The sequence below is a fragment of the Cyprinus carpio genome, chromosome B3, assembly GCF_018340385.1.
Source record: "Cyprinus carpio isolate SPL01 chromosome B3, ASM1834038v1, whole genome shotgun sequence".
NCBI classification, from domain to species: domain Eukaryota; kingdom Metazoa; phylum Chordata; class Actinopteri; order Cypriniformes; family Cyprinidae; genus Cyprinus; species Cyprinus carpio.
In genome coordinates, this window is record NC_056599.1 from 16,460,551 (window position 1) to 16,485,753 (window position 25,203).

Below are 25,203 nucleotides of genomic sequence, written 5' to 3' on the forward strand. Positions count from 1 at the left end.
GTTAAAACACTTTTACAGGAATATTTATGAGAGTATACAAAAGATGTGTTTGTTTGTACTCACGCAAGCTCTGGGGAACAGAGTTGAGTGATGGAGTGAGTCATTTATGCTGAAACTGCTCCTCCCGATTCAAAACTCAGCTTGTGTCTTCGATTATTAAGACCAGCTAGACTGATCACTGAAAATAACCGACTCAAATCAATCCTTGTTCTGATTCTAGACAGCAGAGAGAACGCCACTGCAGGAAGGGGACGACACAGCTTGTTTGGACGTTCCAAGTGAAAGTGAAAAACTTAATTCCTTTCAGGAATGAACCTCCTGTGAGACTGTTAAGGAAGGGTTCATGTGATGAGAATTTCAAGGAAGTAATTCCTGATGGAACATCCTAACGATTCGTTTTGAGCACTGAAGTAGGCTAATTTATTTGAAAGTTACATGACAACTGAGCCAAATAAAACCCAATGTGAAGTATCCCTTAAATATTTAGACATTTCTATGTTTATTGGTTTTTACCAAATGTCAAATGAAGAAACGTAAACATTTAAAATAAATTGGAATAAAAAATGCAAATGTATTTAAAGCAAAACTTAATTTCAACAACAACAACAAATCTGTGTGCTCAAAAAGTATTCTTGCAGCTTCGTAAAATTACTGTTGAACCTCTGATGTCACATGGACTATTTTACTGATGTCCTTACTACCTTTCTGAGCCTTGGAACATTTCAGTTGTGTTGCTGTCTATGGAGGGTCAGCAAGCTCTCGGATTTCATCAAAATATCTTCATTTGTGTTCTGAAGATGAATGAAGGTCTTATGGGTTTGGAACGACATGAGGGTGAGTAAATAATGACAGAATTCTCATTTTTGGGTGTACTAACCTTTAATGAATACACCACTTATAAGCTAATCATCATCATGTTTACAAGAATCTTCAACATTCTTCTTTTTGGACATTTATTTTTGTTTGCTTTTATATTTTGCACAGAGAAAATGAAGTTTCATAATTATATGATAATAAAAAAAAAATCTAATTTAGAGAATACCGAACACATCTTTATTGCGGTAAAAATTTCATTTAACTCTACCCAGCTACTAATCACTATAGTTTCAGAAGCTACAACACGCTACCAGATCCCTACTGAGAAATACAGTTCAAGTAATAGCATTGCTACTTTTAGCAACGCTGCTGCCTATTCACTGTCTCCTGTGCAGTATGTTGCAAATATAAAAAGGTAAATGAACAAGCTGTTCCTGGTTTCCATTTTTCGTCTACATGTACTACTTTCATGTGCTCACAGCGAGTGAAGCCCTCCCCTTCCACACCACATCTGTGACCATACACAGGACGTGTGGAAGATCCCTGGAGCCTCTATAATAACTCTCCCAGCTTCATTAGCTCCATGCAGGCCCGCATGCTTGTTTTCATTAAAACAGGAGATTGCTTTTTAAATTGTTTTACCTCTATACAACAGGACAGCTGGACAACTTATCACAATTAAAGAAAAGAAAAAATGCATGACTCTCCCTCTCTCTCCACGTCTCTGTAAGAAAGTGCTACCAAATCCAATAAATCCTTCCGTCATGCATTTCTCCTAAACGTTCTCTAAGATCCAATGAATGAAATAAATGCTGGGCCTTTGTCTTTTTTCTCCTCTTCTTCAGAATGAGAGTGTTCTCTGTGGAGGAGAATATCTCTGCGCTTTGGTGTTTGCCATGTGTGAGAGAGCAAATTGTTTTGCAGTTAATTAGGGATCTTCTTTAAAAGCGAGAACAAACAGCACAAGGAGAGAACACTAATTGAGGAAGAACAAAACGAATTCAAATCAATAGCGGCTTTTCTCCATTTGTTTGCTCGCTGCATGGAGAGTTGCTGGGAGAATTGAGGGGCATTTAGGGGGTGGGGGAAGTGGGAGGGAAGCCACCGCTGGGATATAATGCACGCTAAAACACACACCATGCACCCGACGCCGCTTTAATTACATCCCATACAAAAAGCAGGAGAAGGGGCGCGTCTGTTGGTCTGTAAATCTCACTGCAGGAGCCTGCTAGGGTGTCATTAGAGGATGGATAGGGGGCTGTTGCACAAGGCCCGCACACTATGCATTGTGCCACTTAAAAGAAATGTTGCCTATAGTGGTTGTGCGGTTATATTGTGTACAACAAGAAAGGCTAGGCTGTGCAGGTAATTACATTAGCAACAAAATGTGACTAACCTGGTGTGGATATATTGAGACTGATGGATATTATATTGTATTTAAAAATTGAACACACATGAACATGAGCAAAGTCATAAATAAAAGTGGGAATCTTAGAACTTTCTTTAAAAGGTTTGTAAGATATGATAAAAAAAAATAATAATTATCTTACACTCTTACTATAAATATGCCATTCATGGGTTTATCTCCCCCAAAAGTGTAAACACTGAGCATCCCAGACAAAATTTTTAGAGTGTTACAATCAGATCTGTCAATCTCTGTCCAGCTCAAACAGTAACGAGGGCATAGCTACTGTAGAAGGCTGAGCCAGAGGGTGTTTATCTGGTTAAAATGGTTGATGTGCTACATACTACATTTTTGGTTTGGTTACAGAAGTGTGACAACCTGAACATGTGAAATTTCTTATCCAGAGGTTAGCTGAACATATGTTTTTGCCACACTTGTTAGCTCTTTTCCTCTTAACTGTCAAACCCCTGATAAAATTGTATGACTTTGTAAGAACAATAATAAGTATATGGGTGTGATGAGTGTAAGGGGTGTATGCAAAGGTTGTTTAAAAATATGCTTCATTTTTATAAATCCACTAGGCGACACTTGTAGCATACTTCACTTTAAACCCAGAATTTCAAAGTTGGGGGTGTGTCAGTGAGAAAATATGACAGTCACAATCCACCTTATTTTGCAACATGGAAGTTATTATTTTTGGTGAATGTGCAAGACATGTGACAGAGATGGTCTTATTATTGGGAGATACAAAGGTTCGTGGCTCTACCCTTAGAGAAAGCATAATGGTCAACTTGGATTACGTGCCATGATAACCAATCACAATACTGCCTTGATGCCACTGAATATCTGATAAAACATCTAACAGTTAAATTTACAATACCTTCATAAATTAATTTAGAACATAAAAAAGCAAAAACACACCCTATGCGCATTCTTTATTCATAATTTAGTAGAAGTGGACTTAAAATAAAAATCTTGCTGAGTTTTTTGTAGAAAAGGTACATTGCCATCTTGATCCGACCAAAGTGACTTGAACAAATCTGACATTGTACTTACAACTTCCCAACTTGTAAATACAAACTTCCCAGGAGGACTTGAATGCACAATTAGTATCTGTTGTGGATGTGCCGAGCTGATTGCACGAGTAAGTGAGGAGGAATCTCTCTCAAATTGTATGCTGATAAATGACTTGTGGGATGTAGTCATTATGGATCTTATTATTCCATAGCAAGCTTTACTTTGCTGTCTCATCTTCGTCCATATGTTCTCTTTTTTCAAGGCCAAGTTTGGTCTTTCAGATGGCAGATTCTTTTTCATGAGGGATGATTTTAATTGGATATATCATACATATAAACTCTAAAGGGGGTGAAAAAAACAAGATAATAAAAAAGATAGGTAAGAAGAAGTCAGTCAGAGAATGTGTTTTAGGCACATAATGAGCTGTTGTCAAAGGCAAATAATTTCATTAGTTATCACAATGAAAGCTACACCAAAAATGCTCACTCAGCACCGAGCCTCAGAAAAAGCACCAAGATGACATTTTGAGAATGAAACCTCCATATTCTCATGCACACACACATTCTAATATCATAATGATTTTGACAGGAAGAGGAGGATTTGGGGTAATTGTTCTCATTTCTGTTTATACCGTTTTGTTTTGTCCCAGTCTGGAGTGCTGGACGCTGGTGAGAGAGATCTTCTTGAAGGATCAAATCATGTGGGAGTCAGCTCTGAGTGACAGCAGGCCAGGGGAATAATTTGAGTTCACAGATTGCCCATGACTTCGGTCGCATCTTCTCATTTCCCAAACATGAATTCGGCGGCTGATAAGATGGGACATTTCTTTGGCAGATAGCATCTTGTGCTTAGCAAAACACTCATAGGGGCCACAGTGTCTCACATGCCTGCAAATACTGTATGTTTGTGTGAGTCATCCAAATATTAATACCTCAAGTGCAGCGAACACAAACACACTTTATGTGCTGTTTTGAATTTGCAGGGCCAATTTAGATGTGACTCCACATTGAACCCAATGTTAACAAGAAAATTGTGTATTTTATTTAATAAACTAGCTGTGTAATGAGAAATGCTAAAGTTCAGCAAATTATTTATGAACCTTTTAGACAAATTGTCAAACTTTTACAAGAGAGGAAAACTATTTATTGTTTTTTGAAAAGAAATTATAAGGGCCTCATGACATGATTTTTTTTTTTATTATAAGGGCCTCATGACATGATTTAATATAATATAATATAATATAATATAATATAATATAACATAATAAAATATAATATGTGACCCTGGACCACAAAACCAGTCTTGAGTCACAGGTATATTTGTAGCAATAGCCAAAAAACATTGTATGGGTCAAAATTATCGATTTTTATTTTATTGCCAAAAAGCATTGCGACATTAAGTAAAGATCATGTTCCATGAAGATATTTTGTACATTTCCTACCCTAAATGTATAAAAACATAATTTCTGATTAGTAATATGCATTGCTAAGAATTCATTTGGACAACTTTAAGGTGATTTTCTTAATATTTTAATTTTTTTGCACCCTCAGATTCCAGATTTTCAAATAGTTGTATCTCTGCCAAATATTGTCCGATCCTAATAAACCATACATCAATGGAGAGCTTATAAAAATGTACACTTAAGTCTGGTTTTGTGGTCCAGGGTCACATATAATATAATATAATAAATATAAATGAGAAAACTATTAATATTAAATAACATTTAATATGTTTTAGATGTTATTTTCATATATAATATAATATAATATAATATTTAATAATATAATGAGAATAAACACTGACTATTATGTGACATTTACTATAAATACTATGAAATTATGGCTACATTTTTTTTAAGGTCCAATTCTCGCTATTAACAAACTGTTAACGACTTCTGCCTCAAACTCCTAATTTGCGGCTTATTAATAGTTAGTAAGGTAGTTGTTAAGTTTGGATATTGTGTAGGATTAGAGATGTAGAATATGGTCATGCAGAATATGTGCATATATTAATAAACAGCCAGTATGTGACTAATAGGCATGCTAATAAGCATCTAGTTAATAGTGCAAAGTGGTCGCTATACTGAAGTGTTACTTAAATTATTAACACAACACTAAATAACTGGATCTTCCATTGTCACTGTTTTGAAGCCAGAGTAACACACTCTAGAGAATCCCCTTGAGGTCCTCAGACCACATTTTAAAAACTTTAAATGGTTAACACACTGTTCTGGTTAACACACACACACACACACACACACACACACACACACACACACACACACACACACACACACACACACACACACACACACACACACACACACACACACAGAGGAACCAGACAAAACCACAGTTTTACATTGAATATCTGTATTATAAATGGAACATATTACATATTCTCTCATAAATACATCAAGTTATAACTTTAATGGTTTACCTAGCATCTCATCCAGTATCTATGTGTTTGTGGCTTCTGAGACCTCACATCCTTTATCCCTGGAGCTGACCTCGAAGTCATAAACTGTTCGGCTGGCAATTAAGTAGACACTCTGCACCTTTAAGCTCACAAAATTCTCCCTCTAAATCACCTCGCACTCACCCCACACTCCACAGTGTAAAGTGTTATATGATTTTTGTTTTTTTTTTTTTTTTTTTTTTATTGTCGATTCGATGCGGCTTAACTTTCTATGGAGCAAACGGGTCTCGGGCAGCATTATGGGATAGCAGCCACACGGTGAGTATAAAATGAAGGCTAGTGACACTAAGCCCAATCAAAACACTGCAACTATTCACCTCACAGAGACAGCACCGCTACACACACAGCACTAGAGAGGTTAGGATCTGTACAAGAGTAGGCAGAACAGATCAATCCAGCTCCGCTTATTCAGGAGAGAGAAGGCTATCGATTTATGTGTATCTAATCTCAAAGTCGTTTTCATTAGAGGTTTGCCCAGGGATCTTTGAGACACATGAATTTGTTTACATACTTAAAGAAAAAAAAACCCTAAAAAAACAAGATGATGCAGGGGACAAATTACAAGCCATTAATGTGTAGTGATAATAAATCTGAACATGCAAAATCTTAATAACCGTATGCTTTTATCTTTTAAACGAATGAGAAGGTAGCTAAGAAATATGTTTTTTTTTTCTGCAGAAAGTGCTTAGTTACATTATTTACACAAATCACATTGCTATATACGACTGATCTAGACCAAGCCTTCGGAAATGCAAGTATGATTTTTCTGTGATTGAAAACCAGAGTCTTTTCGCCTGAATGATAGATACATCCAAAAGTATTATGCCTAGAGGATAAACAAACTATTGCAATCATGCAAATTAAGCATTTGAAATCACAGGGATGCTGAAATCCCTTGGAAAATGGCACATTGTGTTTTCTACAAGGTGCATAGATACACAGTTATGTACTATTTGAATTCTGTATTGCAAGACGGCCTCAACTGCGTTTGATCTATCCGGCTGTTTCTAATCCTCATCCTCAAGGATACTGAAATATGAACTAGTAGCTTTACAAATCTCCGCTCTCCCCAAACCCAGTGATATGAATCCTTCCTGAAATACAGCGTTATGAATGATAATGACATTTTCACTTTGCAACCATCTTGACATTTTTTTTTCTTTCTTGTTCCCTCTCCCTGAATGTCACAATAGTGTGGACACTTCTGCCAGGGATTCAGCACTTCGCACAGGCTGCACGGGAGCGCCGGCTCAAGTCATGTGTGGGAGGTAATAATATTTTGGTATAATGGGTTTAAGCCAGTGAATTAAACATTAGCTCAGCTCAAATAGAGACCAAACAGGGGGAAAAATAATGAACCGCAAATAAATAATTGAAGGCGGCATTGTTGTTTTTCCAATTGCTCACTCGGGGTTAGTCGTGTTTGTTCCTCGTTTGTTGCATAGGCCACGTTTACCGCCGTATAAACACCCAACACTGAATGCAATCTCGCTGGGAGGTTACAGGCTCTCCTGAAAGTGTGAAAGCCAAGAAGAGGGAAATGTTTGACTTGGGGTGAAACCTCTGGCCCCTTGGAAACATGTCTGAATACCGCACAGCTATATACTGAGGTGGTCCACCTGAGCCCTTTGGTAAAATCCTGTTACAGTAATACGAGTGAGCTTTAACGACCCTGAGCATACATGTCACACACATACAGGCAGACAGAGAGATACACGACCAGCAGTCTCTAGTACGCTTGCTTGATTAACCCTGAGCGGGATTGACATACTCCGGGTTGGTGTAGGAGAAGCCCAGGAACTCGTCCTGGTCCAGATTCATGATAAACAGCTTGTCGGTGGGCGTGAGCTCGATGGCCATTTTTGTGAACTCCCGGTCAAAGTTGCAAGTATCTCGGCTGTTTCGCTGGAAAAGAGAAAGAAGACGGGTGTTAGCTGTATTTACAACAATATTTATAGCTTAAAGGGATCTTAAAGGGGAAGTTGACCTAAAAATGCCAATTCTGTCATTATTTACTCGTCCGCATGTTGTTACAAACCTGTTTGATGTTACTTCTTTGACTGAAACACAATGGAAGAGATTTTGGAAGAATCTTAATGCAGCTTTTGCCATATGTCCACATCTATCAAGCTCCAAAAACACCATGAAAGCAACATTAAAAAGTATCACTCATATCAGAAGTCAACAACACCGAACGTCATTGGTTTTCGGGTGTCTTGTAACAAAATGATGTTATGATGTCAGACCTCCAAGCTATTGTGTGACTTCCGAATATTTGGATTATGAGAAATGATCTTTATGGAGCGTGACAGCACATGGTCATTATGAACTGCCATACAGAGAAAAAAATATACACTACTGTTCAGTAAGATTTTTCAATGTTTTTGAAAGAAGTCTCTTATGCTCACCACGGCTGTGTTTATTTGTACAAAAATACAGTATAAACTGTAACAATATTTCACATTATAATAATTTAAAACAACCGTTTTCTATTTATCTAACCGTTTTTTATTTATTCCTGTGATGCAAAGCTGAATTTTCAGCATCATTACTCCAGTATTTAGCATCACATGATTCTTCAGAAATCATTCTAATTTGCTGATTTGCTGCCCAAAAAAACACTTATTATTATTATCAATGTTAAAAAACAGTTGTGCTACTTAATATTTTTTGACACATTTAATATATATATATATATATATATATATAATAGAAACCAATATAAATATATTAATATAAATATAAAGATACCAATTTAAATATATTAATATAAATATTTAAATAAATGTATAAATATTTATAGACATAAAGATTGCATGATATGTATTTGGATTTGGATTTGGATTGTAAATAAAGACAGTATGTTAATTTTCGTCTAAACTGTCCCTTAAAAATCCACAATTATCCACATTAAATAAGTAGCTGATGAAAAGTAGACTCTAGGAAAAAGCCCAGCTGTGTTAAAGGCTGAAGAGGAATTATGTGCCAAAGAAGAAGGGATTCCACTTCAGGAGAAGAAGCTATAACATGCAAGCACTTAAAAAGACGCCCAGGCCACTGATGAGACTCATATCTCACTGACAGTCTCCATCCAGAGCTTCTGTGGGAGACGGCTCACTGCATTGACACACTGCGCTACCGTTTCTTTTATGAGATGCTAAAGCGTATGTATGTGTGTCTCTGTCTCTCTCTGCGAGAGGAGTCTAAATGAAAGGGGCAGACGGTTTGTCAGGCCCACAGGCCTGTTCTTACTGGGAGAATTCCTCTCTGCTGCGCTACTGCTGCTGTGGCCTTGTGTGCCAGCGCGCCCGAGGGAAGAGCCAGCCTGGCTCAGAGGACACACACACACACACTCAAACACACTGAGTGGGAGGACGGTGAGGGAAAGAGACAGACTAAAAGAAGGAAAGAAAGGAGGTAAGGTGGGTGAGAGTTAGCTAGAAAGGGATGGAGGGAATGTGACAGAAGGTGTGGAAGAGATGGAGGGGATGGAAAGAAAACAACAGGGAAAAGGAGAGAGGACTGGGCCTTCTCTGGGGCTAGACATTGTTAATGCACTGCTTGGCAATGTAAATCCACAAAGGCAAAGGAAACGCTAGTGTGGGGGGAGGGGTTGCGCTCAATATGCTAAGCATCAGTGGAGCAAGAAAGCTTCGGCGACGCAAATATTGCGTACCAATACACAAATGTACACAGAGCGCTAAGCTATGTTGTCTTGTAGAAATGTGTTTGATATAGGGTGGTGGTATTTCTGAATGAACGCCACTTCATTGCTGTGTTCAATAAAGTCAATATGGAAGCCTGTTTCTGCCTCAGAGTAAAATAAATAAATAACACATCAAAAGGGACTTCCTCATACAATTTTGTTCTTACAATTGCCACTTTATTTCTCTTGCTTGTGAGTTGTTCTCATAATTGCATCTTTACATCGGACCACTGTGACTTTCTTATAATTGTGCATTCATATCTCATATCGCAATTTTAGCCTTTTATCCCACATTTGTGACTTTGTGATTTTTCCTAATTGCAGCGCAACACCTCACTATTTTGACTTTTCTCATAATTTCAACTTTACATCTCAATGTTGTTACTGTTTCTCTTAATTGCAACTATTCAGTGACTATTTCACACAAAACTGTGCGTTCGTTTCTTGTAATTATGACTGCTTCTCATAACTGCAATGTTATATTTGACAGTCCTAATTGTGACTTGCCACTATCAACTCCGATTTTGTAACAATTGTTACCATTTCTCATAATTGTGCCTTCATATCACACAATTGTGAATACTCCTTGTAATATCGACTTTATATCTCACAACTGTTTCTCAGTTGCAATTTACAGTACATCTCACTATTTTGTAAATTTCTCCAGATTGCACCTTCAGATCACACAAATGCTACTATTTCTGGGAATTTTGACTTTATCTTTTCAATGCGGAAGTAAGCCGATTTCTGTTAATGTGTGAGACTTCTGGTTCATTAGCTGCTGTACGGAAATAAAGAGAAGAATAGCAACGTGCAGTAAAACTGTGTGCATTACAAACCAGTGTGTTCATAATTAAGATAATAAGATTTGCAATATCAAGCAGCAAACCAAGCTGTTTTGTCCAGCTAAAAATAGCTGGAAGCAAATGACACCAGAAGCCAGACCCATAAAATTTCCAAATGCCCGTGCCCGCTCTTATGGGAAAAACAAGGTGGATATCTCACAAATTTGCCTACTTCTAGTAATTGCAACTTTATATCTGAGAACTACAACCTTATTCGTAAGAATTACAAGACCAATAGTATAATTGAGACATGCGAGTAAATTTATTTTATTTTTTTTACTCTGAGGAAGAAATGGGATTGCGTAAGTCAGCATGACTCTACTTACTTTCTTATCACATGTTCCTGGTCGTATTGTAAACAATTCATCATTTTTCTGAACCAAACTATTTTTTGTTTCATAATCTTTAATCAAAATGAAATAACTTGCTCTTATTCTGAAATTATGTTCTTTTTTTTGTCGATGCTGCAGGCTATTTCAGAATTTTTTCTTGTTGGATATCCAGTGTCACTTGAAAATATGTCACATTCTGGAAGCAAAATTGCTTGCAAATGGTCAGTTCACACTGACTTTTAGACATTAAGTAATATATAATAATCATGGCGGCCCAGTATATATACGGGTGCTAACCTTTCTCACAAATTAATCAGTCTGTTGGATGTCTGCTTGGAAAATAAGGCCAAAAATGAAGCCTGTCTTTCAAAAACAATGCAATTCAGTTAAGTTATTATTTCCAGCTAAATAATTCAGCTTTCTGGTCAATGGTGGGCCTGAGGGAATTGTGGGAAGTGCAGAGTTGTTTTAGGCAGCATAACACTCAGTATTAAAGAATCATTCAGTATGTTTTGAAGACAATAAACCAACAACGGCAAGGCAGTGTGATCTCTTTTTTAAAGGCAATGAACACAGCACCTTAAAATGACAAAGAACAGAGACAAGTCACTTTCAGGTGAGCAAGACAGAGAAAGGGATGAAAGTGCCGTCAAAGCACAGCAAAAAGGATTTACAAACAACCAAGATCACAGACGCAGAGAAGACACATGACTCCAAATATTGGTATGCAGATCACATCAAACAAGAGAAAACTGGGGAAGAGAGACGGTCCAGAAGAGCGTTTGAGATCTCCTGGCACCCCGCACATGGATAAAAACAGCTCCAGACAGAAAGAATACAGTAGACAGGAGGAAGATATATGATACAACAACAGAAGCACATTTCCTACCTTATGTCCATTTGCTGGTTCAAGCACACCACAGCACAGCGAAGCACACAAGCCACAACTCCAGAGTGATGGCCACTAGATTACCTGGGCTCTCAAGAGCCAAACAGTTCAGAGAAAAATGGCACTGGGCATTGGCATGGAAACCTCAGGACTGTAGGTCAACGCAGAAGTGATTCTGAATGACTAGTTTTAAATCTAGTAATTATCCTGCAGAGTTAATGAGTCTATAAATCTGTCTACTGTTGCATGGATCCATGTACAAGTGTGATACATTATAAGATACAGTGGGGTCCAAAAGTCTGACAGCCCACAATTCAATTCAACTCTCGAAAAAAGTAAAGTTTCTAAATTTTAAGAATGTAAACAAAAATATATGAATTAATAATATAACAGTAAAATGATAAAAAAATCTAATTAAAAAGGAAAAAGAAAATTATATAAATTCAAAATGTAAATCCGGAAATAACAATGTTTCAGAATTGTGAATAAATAAATAAATAAATAAGAAAGAAAAAAAAAAGAAAAAAAAAATCTGGAAATAATTTTGAAACATAAGTGCATTATTAACATAACTAAAATATATAAAAAATGACAATAAAATGTACATATATATTAAATAAACAGCACCACCAACAACAAAAATTTTTTTTAAGGTATTTTTTTTGTGGTATGTGTTCATTTTTATGCTTATAATGTTATTTTTATAATATAGTTGTTAAATATGAAAAATATAAATGATTTTTTTTTTCACATATATTCTTTAAAGCGCTAAAAGATAATGTTACAATTAGCATCAGTCATAAATCCACATTTAGATACCTAAACTGGCAATTGACCGTTGGAGGCATGTGGGCCAGGTGTAGCGCTGGGTACCAGGAACTGAAAAAATGTGTAAACCGTTAACATCAGAATGGATATAACAGATCAAAGAGCGTAAAAAGAACATCCAACAAAATATTTGTCATCCAGAAGCGTCACTAAATGATAAATGACACTAATTAGAGATGAATGATGGTCCAAAATGGTCTCAGTTGACAGGAATATCCATGCTAGCTTGCCATGCTGATGCAGGCCAGTGCCATTCTGTGTTGATTAGACACAGGTCTGTTTGACAAGATGAGATTAGCACGGGCGCACTGAGCAGCTCAGTTCCCATAAACAGGCTATGATGCACATGGACATATAAGATAGTGGTGGATGACAGCGGACGTCGATATACCAGGATGAGACGTTTGTACCTCATACAGATATATAGCAGAGATAGAGTTTGAGATGCATGCTCTACCAAAAGCCCCGAAGGGAACGATAATAAAAAAAAAGCTCTCAGGTAGGAGAGAGAAGACGGGACACCCTCCTTTAAATCCAAGGTGTTCATTTTGCCAGGCTTTAATTCCAATCGTGATTCTGTAATTTTGTGCGATACTAAGGCACAGAGCTTTCTATAAAGGAGCGGATTAGCGGCGAGCTGATGTCAGCGCAAGAAGAGAACAGCAGTATCAAACGCTGACCTGTTTTCAGCTGATAAGCCGCACACACTTCGTGCTAACCGACTCATTTAATTTGAGGCTGCGACATTCAGAATTAATTAACACTCTTGTGCGGAGCGCCAGACTCAACTGTGAACCGCATATATGTAAAAACAACAAGTTTGAAAGGTCTCAGAGACCCCCATGCTGATTTGTACAGCCATCCACCACTCCAATTTTCCCAATAAACGTTCGCAGCATGTTTAATATGGCATATAAAGCGTCTCTCTAGTTTTCACCCACCCTTATGTATGTTCTTCCCATATGTCATTGGCTGAATGGTGGTGGAACAGGATGAAATGTTCTCATGTTAAGTGGCAGGCATGAAATATGTAGAGCTTAGCGCGGGCACGTGCTGCACACAGTCCAAGTTGGTTTTACACGGGCGATGCTCAGAGCAAATTGACAAGACTTCCTCTGCCAAGCGGTTCAGAAACACATACAAATAATGCTTTATGTGATCGAATAAAATTTGTCACATCAGGGTCTTAGAATAGAAAAGAGTCTTTTGTGATTCCAGAGTTCATATGGTTTTCAAGGGTATATACACTCAAAACTACAATGAGGGAAACAACGCAAAACCAAACAAAGGCTATTGATGTTTCAGTTTTATTTAAATGCATACTCGTGGTTTTTTGTGGAAAATACTTTGGCACAAGAAAAGCATTGAGGATGTATGAAGCAAAGCACACAGAAAGGTCAAGAGCACTCGCTAAAACACTAGGCTAGTCCTCTGTAATTCATGCACAAAGCTTCTATGCACATTTCATGGTATAGAAAACACAAAAATCCCCCTTTTTCATTTATTTTTATCTACAATACTGACCACATAAAATTCATGACATTTAAAAACATTTGACACATTTTATTTGCTTAAATTATTTTAAGACACTTTAAAAAATAATAATATCAAAGCCCTACACTGAACTGCTTGTTATATTTTTTGGCAGAAATGACAAATGCACAACATTTTTTTTTTTTTTTTTTTAAACCAAAAGTGTCTTATCCTGCAAACCACAACATATCTGGAAACCTTCACCATTTTAGAGAGGTTATCCCTTCCCTGAAATCCTATGATGAAGATATGATATGAAGCCCCAGTGGTTTCCAATAAAAGCCACTGGCCGCTAGTCAGCACAGATAACTGCTCAGGGAACTCTGATGTCTGAGAGGATCTGACCCGTTTCTGTGGATGTGTGGCTCTTGTGGCCTTTCCAGTTCCATTTAGTGATACGGTATCTATTCCTCACAGGGACTTCGCTCCTGTTACCGCTGACATGAACAGTGCTCGCGTTTCTAAACCGACTGTCGAATCGGAGTCGTCAGCATGCTAAATTAGGACACTGTATTAAAGCACTGACCAGCCTATTAACACAACAACAGATAGCTTCAACGGAACCCTATTGTCGCTTATGAGCAATGTTTACACGCCTGAAATGTTTTATTTCCATAGCTACACTGTCTAATTGTGCTGCAAATTATTCGTCGTCTTTATATCCTGTTCTTCTCTTCGCCTTTGAAGCGCGATATTGTGTTCCACACAAACGTTGTGGTATTCTTTCAGGGTTTACACTTAACAAATTTCAGCATAATATAATGCAGCGGGTCTCTATTGACAAGCTTCAAGATGGAATCATTCAAGCGAAGTGAAGCTGTATCAATGCATCCCAACTAGACTAATTTGCTCATACACAAGCACTTCAATGAAATCCAGGATATAATTCTGAGATATTACCCATGGGTGACTACTCATCTCTTTGTCATCGTAAACCCCAATGATGTTGAAAAATGCTACCTGATCGTACCCATTAAAAACATACATATCTAACATAGGGGTCAGTTATACATGGTTATTGATATTAGCACTTGTTCTCTCGTCCTGTCTCAATCTGTAATTGTCTCAAGCAGGAGGTAGTTGATATTTAATGTGCTTGTCAAATACCTCTCGATATAATCCGGCTGACCTTTAAGCAGAAGTCAAGTGTTAAACAAGGAAGAGCCAATGGGAACCATCACAGGAGTCATGCTTCCTGCACATGGGTGAGTGTTTGCTGATGGTGTGAGATGATCAGGCAAAAAAAGCAGATCACTACCACAATCAGGCACATCCATTAAGCTCTACTGGCCCATACATACACGCAAACAGGATACAGGCATCCTAAAAAAGTCAGATTTACTCATGCTTCCAAAAAAAGAAAAACTTTGGTCAATTTTTGTTATCTACTTGTCTGTACAATGCAAGTCAGAAATTAAAGCAAGACTAGGGTTCACTACAGAGCTAACTAACGACATATGTATCATAAAAGATCGGGCAAAACAAAATTGTCATGCAAAAACCTTTTGAGTTTGCATTCTTATTGAAACAGGCAAAATGGTTCGAGTATAAAATCAGCAGAATATCACCGTCACAGGCTGGATAAGGAGAGCGAGGCTAGCCACTGTGCATCTCATATGCGATTCATGCACCTTTAGTGCAAACGGCTGAATCTGAACACTGGCGGTGCCCGAAACACACACACATCTGAGGATAGTTTAGAAGAGAGCTATGCAATACACACCACATTCAGGAAAGCTGTAGAGTATAAATAGTATAAAGACAGCCTTTAGATTCGAACGTTCCTCCAGCATGGACACACATGTCGTGAAAGCCGACAACGACCTTCAGGCTAATCTACGAATATCGAAGTTTCGCATGCATATGTATATAGATGGCTTAGTTTCTGTGCATGGCTGTTTATATACATACACGTGCCTGTTTTATGGAGTGTATGATAAATAAACGTAAGGAGGTTTGATGAAGAGGGGGTTTGATGGAGAGCTGGGTTAGTTTTAGGAGGTCGCCCTTAACTCTGGGCTTCCATGGCAGGGTATTCAGGGTTTATGAAGGAAAAGCCCTCGAACTCGTCTTGGTCTAGGTTCATGATGACCTCCTGGTCTGGAGGGGTGAGAACCGGTGGATGGCGGGTGAAAAAGCGGTCAAAGTTCTCTGCATCCCGGCCACACTGCAGGAGGGAGAGAAGAAGAAGAGAGGCATGTAATGGATGGGGGATGATGAACATGGTCAAGTAGAAAGTAAAAGAGAACAAATAAAAGCATGAGAATGGATGTGAATGTTAGGGCTATGACAGGTACTGTAGATTATTGAACAGCAGTTCTGGATACATGGATATCCTATCCTGTTGAATAGACCAGCATACTGTATGTTACTAAAAGCCTGCTGGAATAGCTTGGGGTGATTGTTTACACTCTTAAAAATAAAGGTTCCAAAAAGGAATTTTCATAGGGATTCCATAGAAGAACCTTTCTGAGTTACCCAAAGAAACTTTTAATCGAAACAGTAATTCTAAAGGAGTCATCAGATGCAAGATTCACTTTTGCATGTTGTTTGAACTGAAATGTGTGTTGGCAGTGTGTGTACACAACCACCCTATAATGATAAAAATCCACCCAGTGCTTTTTTAAAAACCCGATAAATGATAACCTCTTTCTCCAATCAAGCCGTTCTCAGGTTCTTCGATGTGTGACGTCACATAGACCCAGGCCCCTCCCATGACTATTGATTGACACTAGCGTTTCAGCATTGACCTGCCCTGAGTGAGCTGTGAACAGTCTGCCATTGTTTCTCCGCTGGAGCAGGGGTAGACAATAATGTCTCCTAAGTGACTGAGGTTTTCTGTTGTTGGATGTAATAATGAACATAGCAGTCGTCATTTACTCCCAGCATCTGAGCCGCTGAAGACACAGTGGATTAGTTTTGTTTTTGAAGGGAATGCGCCCCCGAATCTACCTAAATGTGTCTATGCTTGCACGAATCAATTGTGATCCAACTTAACCTACAGAAGAAGTGAGTATAAGTTTTATGAATCTTTGCAAATCACCTTTCCTATTAATGTGCTAGTTAGTAAGTTTCACGATGAATGTGGCTAAAGTTTACAATCTCTCAGAGAACGGTTTGTCACCCCACGGAAAAGAGGGGCGGGTGAGCAAAGCTCAATACCATTTAAAGGGACATGCACTGAAATGGCATGCTGTGAACAGAGCTGTTTTTGACAGGGTAAAAAGGGTTGTTTTACATTACCACTGAGAAACTTTAACCAAACTATGTTACAGACTTTTCATTAAGACCCTAAAGAATCATATCAACTGGTTGAAAATGGGCATCTGATGACCTCTTTAAAAGATAATTTATTTTCTTAGTTTGAAAAATTAACCTTTTCAACTAAAAATAACCTTTTGTGCAATGGAAAGATTCCATAGATGTTAAAGCTAATTCAAAGGATCATAAATGCCAATAAAGAACCTTTATTTATAACAGTATACTCAAAAAAAAAAAAAAATTCTGTCATGATTTACTCCCATTCATGTCATTCCAAAGCTATTTTTAAAAAAAATTAAAATACCTTCCTCTAAAACATCAAAAAGCACCATAAAAGAAACATACAGATGCTCCATACAACTTAAAGTGCTATATTTGAAGCCATATGATCTCTAGAGAAACAGACCAAAATTTAACTCATTATTCACAGAAAATCTTGACTTCATTGAAAACACTTGAAAAGTAATGATGTCTGATTCATGTATAAATAATCATTTCAGTCAGATCTTTTATTAATTTTTGAAGAAATAGAGGAGAGTAGAAAACTGACAGGCTGACTGACTCAAAGATCTGTTTGCAGTGGTTAACAGCTCACTGGAGGGGAAGATTATCAGTGAATAATCACTTCAGTCTGTTCATAAAGCAATCATACTGCATCCGAAGCCACATGAAAAATAGTGCACGAGTTGTATATTATTCATTTTATGGTGCTTTTGCATTTTTTTTTTTTTTTTTTCAAAGCTTCAAGATTCAGTCACCTTTCATTGTAAAAGAGCAAACAGAACATTATTCAAAATATCTTCTTATGCATTCCACAAAAAAGTCAGAGTTTGGAACAACAAGATGAGTAAATGATAACAGAACCAATCTGGCCCAATGAAGCTCATTGACCAGCATTTTTTCACTGGTCCACCAGTTGCCCCAATATGGGAATTCACATTAGCCAAATTAGAAGCCTAAAACTGGTCTTTCCATCATGGCATGGGGTGTAATTTGGAAAAATATGAAATCAAGGAGGCGCGTGTGAGACCTTTACACTCATACTGATACAGAAATATGTTCCAGATGTCAATGGCGTGTTAGGGTGTCATTCATGATGCTTTTGAAAACAACAACAGTGAAAACAATAACAACAGAATTAATGCCACCACAAACACATACGCTTCAGTTCAAATGTCAGCTTTTGAAATTCCAATGTTCTATTGCACTTCCAGTGACATTTAAATAGCTCGCTCAACATTATTGGTAAAAAACAGGTAAGCCCACGCAAGCGAATCTATAAATGAGGGTGAAATCCTTTGCACTGTTCACACATGCGGACACCTTTACACGGAGAGCATTGATCAGTGGCAGTCCAGTACGATATCAAAACTCACCTTTTACAGCCCGTAATGCAATATTCATGAATAGGACTCAGAAGCAAAGTCAAACATCAGAATATTCCAAACCTGGCCAGTTCTCTACCTCTGGCCCATGACGAGGTATCTCTGCAACCTCTCCTTTGGCAAACAATACAGCTGGAGCGGCCACAATGAAAGAGGAAAAACTGGCAAGTGGTGAAAATTAGAGCTGAGACAGCTCACAATGTGATGCATATTACTGTTCAAGATATGCATTATTTTATAACAACATATTGTGGCTGCACATTTTGTGATGTAACATGCGGTCATTATTGGAGAATCAACACCAGCACTGTAGATCAGATATGATGCGCATGGATCAAACATATTACATACAGACCCACTGCACTGGACAAAATCACAAGCTTTCCACTTCACAGGAGTTCATCATTTCCACCAATCAGAGTGAAGACCTTGTGAAAGTCTATATAGGGTTCTGCTTCTAATGAGCACAATGGGTGGGCAATCAACTTTGGGTCCATTCACTACAGCTCCTTCAAAATGAAAGAAATTTACTTGCACAAAACTGGTCACAATATATTATTTTTCCCCATTTCCACATATTTTCAGTGTTACAGAATTACATTTAGTGAACTGAAACATTTAAAAAAATAAAAAATAAAATAAAAAAATAACGGACTTATGCAAGAGACAGTTGTACAGTTGATTAATTCCAAGTGGTAGCACTTCAGCTAATGTGAATAAATCATAATCTAGATCTAATTAATCCAGAACAGAGTGCTCATTTCTCACCTCAGTTTGTGACATGGACTACTGTTCAAAAGAATGGGGACGGAAAGATTTTTTTTTTTTGAATTTATTTGAAACAAACAAACAAACAAACAAAAAACTATTACATTTTAAAATAACTGTTTTAAATTATAAAGTGTAACTTATTCATGTGATGACAAAGCTGAATTTCAGCAACCATTTCTGATTTGGTGCATTAGAAAAATATGTCTTCTTATTAATTTTGTGGAAATAATGATACCTTTCAGGATTCTTTTATGAATAGAAGGTTCAAAAGAAAAGCATTTACTTGATATAGAAAGACTCTGTAACATTATACATGTCTTTACTGCCATTTTTGATCAATTTAATGGATCCTTGCTGATAAAAACTATTAATTTCTTAAAAAAAAAAATTCTTAGGATAGTGTATACACACATGCATTTATGCATATTTTATAATAAAATTACACAAAAAAGTTTATAATCCCTCACTGCATGATTTTTATTAAGGTTTACAAAAACATGTTAAATGATCACTTAACACATCCTTAAGACAGCCTGTACCTGATTTCTATATAAACAGAAGCATTAGTAAAACCAAACCCCTTCAAATAAACACTCCCGACGCCACTGGGCAGCCCAACAAAAGCTTGAGCCTTTAAAAGCCCCATTTCATACAGCATGAAATGACCTCATTTTCTTGACTGTAACATTAGCCCAGAATCCTTAGCGTGGACCTGGCAGCAAACACAATAGCTTTAGATGTGCCTCTGCATTTTCAGCAAGAGGATTCTGACTACCATGTGAATGATTTACAAGCAATACATCTTATATAAGACAGAGATGCAATCAAAGCTCAGACTTTCTTGGCAAGTTCGCTCACTACCTCTAAATACTAAACAGCCACACACACACACATACACACACACACACACGCAGAGAGTGACAGACAGTGAGAGCACTGAGGCATAACATCTGTGTGTGGGAACCATTAAATCACCCCGCTCAACATCTGTGTACCTCTGCATACAGAAGCCCCTCTAATTTAAACTCAATTAATGGTCCCGTGCAGCAGCCACCTGACCCCTGTCGCCCCGCCGCAGATGCATTAGTATTTCCAAACGACTTATGGATCTGCCCGCTCGCTGCCATATGTGCCGTATGCCACCTAGGCAAGTGAACCCACAGAGAGTCAAATGACCTGTGTCTCATCGGTCCCTGAAAATTGAGGGAAAAGCTTTTTGGTGTCCTCCTAAAAATCACCTGTCCACAGTTATTAGCATCAGGGGGCCACATCCACTGTGAACAGCCCTTGCTATTAAAGACACACACGTGACAAGCGGCTTGTTTGAAGACCGCTGTGCTAAACACTGCCCATTTACAACTCTCTCTCTCTCTCATACACACATGTCTATCGCTCACTGACGCAGACCTTTTCTCTCTGACACACACTCTGCTTTTATTTGTGAGAAAATTTGTTTTCCCTCTGCTCGCTCATATCTCTGAGTGACTGCTGCACATGGAGATGAAGGGAGAGGGAATAAAAGGGAGAATAATATTCTTTAAAGCAAAAGCTACCGAGCATCACACTCACACAGCCCATAGCTGTCATTTCTGACTATGACATGCACTCCAACCTTCACTCTGTGCAAAGCCTGTTCAAAAGACCATAGCTGGACCCCAGTGTGAGATGATGGAGTCCTGGTGGCTCCACAAGACTTCTTTACATGCTTAAGCCCTAAGATGCTTTTATCCATAGCCATTTACAGTATATTTATCACAGTGACTAGTCTCTAGAGAAACCAGAGGTTACACACACACACACACACACACACACACACGCACACACACACACACACACACACACACACACACACACACACACACACACACACACACACACGTTTTATTTATTTCTTTATTTATTTTATGTACTTTTTAAGTTTATTTTCACCAAGGTTGCCGTAATATTATAAAATATTATCACAATTTTAAATAATCTTTTTTAGTTTTAATATAATGTAAATGTAGTTTATTCCTGTAATGACAAAGCTGACAAAGCTCCAGTTTTCAATGTTGCATGGTCCTTCAGAAATCATTCTAATATGCTGTTGGTCAGGAATTTCTTATTACAATCAATGTTAACAATAGTTGTGATGCTTAATGTTTTTGGGTAAACCATGGTATATAATTTTTTTTCTTTCATAAATAGGAATAAAAAGTTCAAAAGAACAGCATATATTTGAAATAGAAATCTTTAACTTTATAAATGTCTTTGCTGTCACTTTTGATCAATTTATATTGTATTTTTTGAACAATTTATCAAAGTATTTAATAAATATTTATGTGTGTGTACCTACTTAACCATATTTTGGGGACACATTTGTACGGAAAGGTGAGCAAAATTTTTTTTTTATTTATGTTTGTGTGTGTGTTTATACTTATTTTTGTTTTGGGTTTGTACGGAAAGGTGTATTTTAATTGACACAATTTAATAAATATTTATGTGTGTGTACCTACTTAACCATATTTTGGGGACACATTTGTACGGAAATTTGATTTATTAAAAGCTTTGAAATTTACAAATTGGGTTAGGAATATTCTGCCAAAAATAACCATATCAGTTAGTGAAGATTATAAATAACCACTAACCTCACATCCTGGCATAATGACCTGGTACTGACCTGGTCATTTTTTGTAGCTCGGCTACAATTGTTCTCATTCACTTTCACTGTACAGAAAATAACAAAGCTATATACTAACTCTTTAACCAGAAACACTTTCTTGGTGAAACGGCTTCACTGAAAGCTTTACAATTTTACTGGTGATCATTAAAATCAACACTCAACAGCATTTCCCAGCACGGAAGCCTGCTGGTATCAGCTGGACTTTCATAATGAATCTGTCACTCTCCTCACCTGGCTTTGATCCCTTTTCACCTCCACCCATCACTGCTTTGTTCCAGCATGAGCGGAGCATGATAGACAGTGTGTGTAAATGAAAGGGTGAGGTTAAGGTGACCGTGTCCAATCTGCACCGACACATAGAAGGTGCCGGGTGACATACATGAAGTGAGAGTGAGCGGTGCTGGCAGCAAAGAGGCTGTCAGCGTTCAGAGATCCGCCCTCCCGTGGCTGGCACATGCGGGCCGCCGCTGCCAGTCTTGTACCACACAGGCAACAACAGTCCATCTGCTGCAGATACAGCCAGAGGCGTTCCACCTAGAGCTGGCTGGCATCCCAACCAACAAATCAACAGTCACTTCTCACCTGCCACCAGATAATTCAACAGCACCAGCAGAGAAATGAAGAGCTCCTTATGGCGGCCCTCCCCTTGTTCTGCTGCAAACCTGAGCTGTAAAGTCACTCTGACTGTTTCGAGGCCCACGTCTCTCTTCGCATCTCCTGGGTCCGATTCCCTAATTCACCTCAACGCAGTGATCCCTTGCCAGACACTGCTGTCATGCTTAATTTCAGAGCCACAGGCTGTGATGTGTAGAGGGACATTCCATCCAAACCCTACGTCAGACTACCGTGTTTCCCAGCAGAGTGAGATCTGGGCGAGGAGGTGCTCAGCAGAAATGGGGCAGAATCTAGGGAACTGTTTTCAATGACCAGCCTGCCTCCGGCTCTTTAACTACAGGCTCTGGAACTTCAAACACACATAATAGCTTCAAAAACAACACCTAGTGAGCTTCCTCGTTGCCTACATAGGCAGCTGCCTTCTAAGGCGGCATTAAAAGTAAGCGATTTTGAACACTACATACACAAGAATGCATTCAAGATTAAAAGTAAGCGATTTTGAACACTAATTATTCTGTGGTTAATTTGTTTGAATGAATCAGACTTTATTAAAAGCATTTTGAGTTTCAGTTGCAGTTGGATGAAGGATTTGTTACATGTTTTGATTTGGTTATATTTGTTCTGTGGTACTGGATTTATTTCTCACTGTGTTTGTTGCAGTGCATTCTGGGATTGCCTTTAGCTCCTTAAAATGCTGCCCATGAATGCCTCTTACTGAGTTTTGGAACAGAGCTAATGTCTGCATGAATTTTTGGTCTCCACATGAGACAACACGAGTCTCATTCAGATCATAATTGCCTGAGTTTGTAAATCACAGTTATTTGAATGTCCATCAAGCATGCGGCCGTCGTCACGAAGAGGGTCTAAAATCATCCGTCTTTCTGCTCAGCTAATGACACCAGCACGCAAACATCCATCTGCTGCTACACAGGCAGCCAACACCACATGAACACTCCCAATCACACACACCTGAACAGTGAGCTAATGTACCTCACTGCTGTTTCACATTATAAGTAAGCCTGAAAATTGGGAACAGATTTAGAGAATTTCTCACCAATGGATGCTCTGCAGTGAATGGATGCCGTCAGAAAAAGCTGTGAAAAACTTCACAATAATCTACAAGTAAGTCTAGTCCAACAATTAATGCCTTGTGAAGTGAGAAGCTGTGTGTTTGTACGAAACAAATCAATCACAAATCAAAGGTGTTTTAAGTATAAACGTTGCTACCAGTCCACAATCCATGATAATGCTTCCTCCTCTGTTCTGCTTTCACATCAAAATCACATTAACATTTTTGTTTAGATCTGTTTTGGATGGTTTTTGCTTGTAAATGGTAGTTGATCTGTGGATATTTCTCTCCTGATTCAGATGACAGGACGTTTTCACTGAAGAAAGTATATGATTATGGAGAAAGGATTGTTTTTTGTTGTAATTGTTTATTGTTTAGTGCTTTTTTTTTATGTCTTGATGGATTTCTTTATTGCAAACAGCTTTTTGTTTCACAAGTTGCTAACTGATGGATTGGAGTGGATTTGTTTTGTTTCTCTTTCTGACGGCACCCATTCACTGCAGAGGATCCACAGGTGAGCAAGTGATGTACAGTAATGCTAAATGTCTCCAAATCCTTTTCATAGCACAAACAAACACATCTACATCTTGGATGGCCTGGGAGTTAATAATTAAAATTTTGGGATGAACTATTCCTTTAAATTATCTTAGAAAATGTAGTAAAATAAACATTTAACTGATTTAAACTATATACTGTACAGTAGCATTTTTACAACTGGTTAAGAGACAAGCAAGAACCAATGATGTTTGCTCAAAAATGTTGCTCTATCATTGGCTCAACCAATGGTGTGAATTTGGAAGTTGGAACTGTTTGCTCGTTCATTGGAGGTATGAAGGAGTTTCAAGGAAACCTGTTTGAAAACCATCATTTCTACAATTCCGTTTGGTGACACGAGTGGCACAGAAATTACACACTTCTGCCCTTTCAACTAAAACTAACACATTCAACTCAAGTGGTAAAGTAAAACTTCAGATTTTAAGGTGAAGATGAAGTTAATGGCAGCAGTGAACTCAGTTTTCTAAAATCAACAGGACAATCTGTTCTCAATGAGTGCACCGAGACCTCACTGCCAGGAAGGCGTTGCAGGAAGGAGATCACGTTGAACAGGCCAGTCTGAGTCCGAGCGGGAGGTCAGGAGCGTTGATGTGGAGGGAAGCACTATGCAGCACTGCCTGAACAATGCCTGCTCCATCTGACAGCTCGCACACACACATAGACGCAAGAGAAGCTGTACTCATTAAGGATCTGACTGAGGCTGACAAACACGTCTCAGCTCGGCCAGAGCCTTGGCGCACACACCGCTAATGAAGCTAAGATGCTGTGGTGTGTAAGGAGGACATACAGACTCCACATTACACCCTACTGCTCTCCACAGCCCTGAAAGTTTGACTTGTCATCTCTGTGCTACAGTACAGCAGAATTTGACAACTTTGACACTCTCTTAAAAAACTATGGGTCCAGTCGGCCAGTTTGAGCTTGTGCTGTTACAGGTCTCTTAATGTGATTTACACAAGTAAGACATTTTCCTCGAACAACATCCTTTGCTGGTCCTGAGACATCATTACTTAAGCAATCACAGCCCTTTAATATT

The 25,203-nt window shown here is 38.2% G+C and overlaps 1 protein-coding gene across 1 annotated transcript in view; it reads right to left on the reverse strand.

Annotated features, from left to right (window-relative positions):
• Window positions 1-6,337: 6,337 nt before the first annotated feature.
• The window catches only part of LOC109052512 (protein kinase C beta type), a 124,552-nt gene continuing 105,686 nt past the window's right edge, over window positions 6,338-25,203 (reverse strand). Inside the window, 1 exon segment of the mRNA XM_042719970.1 lies at window positions 6,338-7,621. Within this exon segment, the coding sequence (XP_042575904.1) occupies window positions 7,463-7,621 (159 nt within the window). The 3' untranslated portion in view covers window positions 6,338-7,462.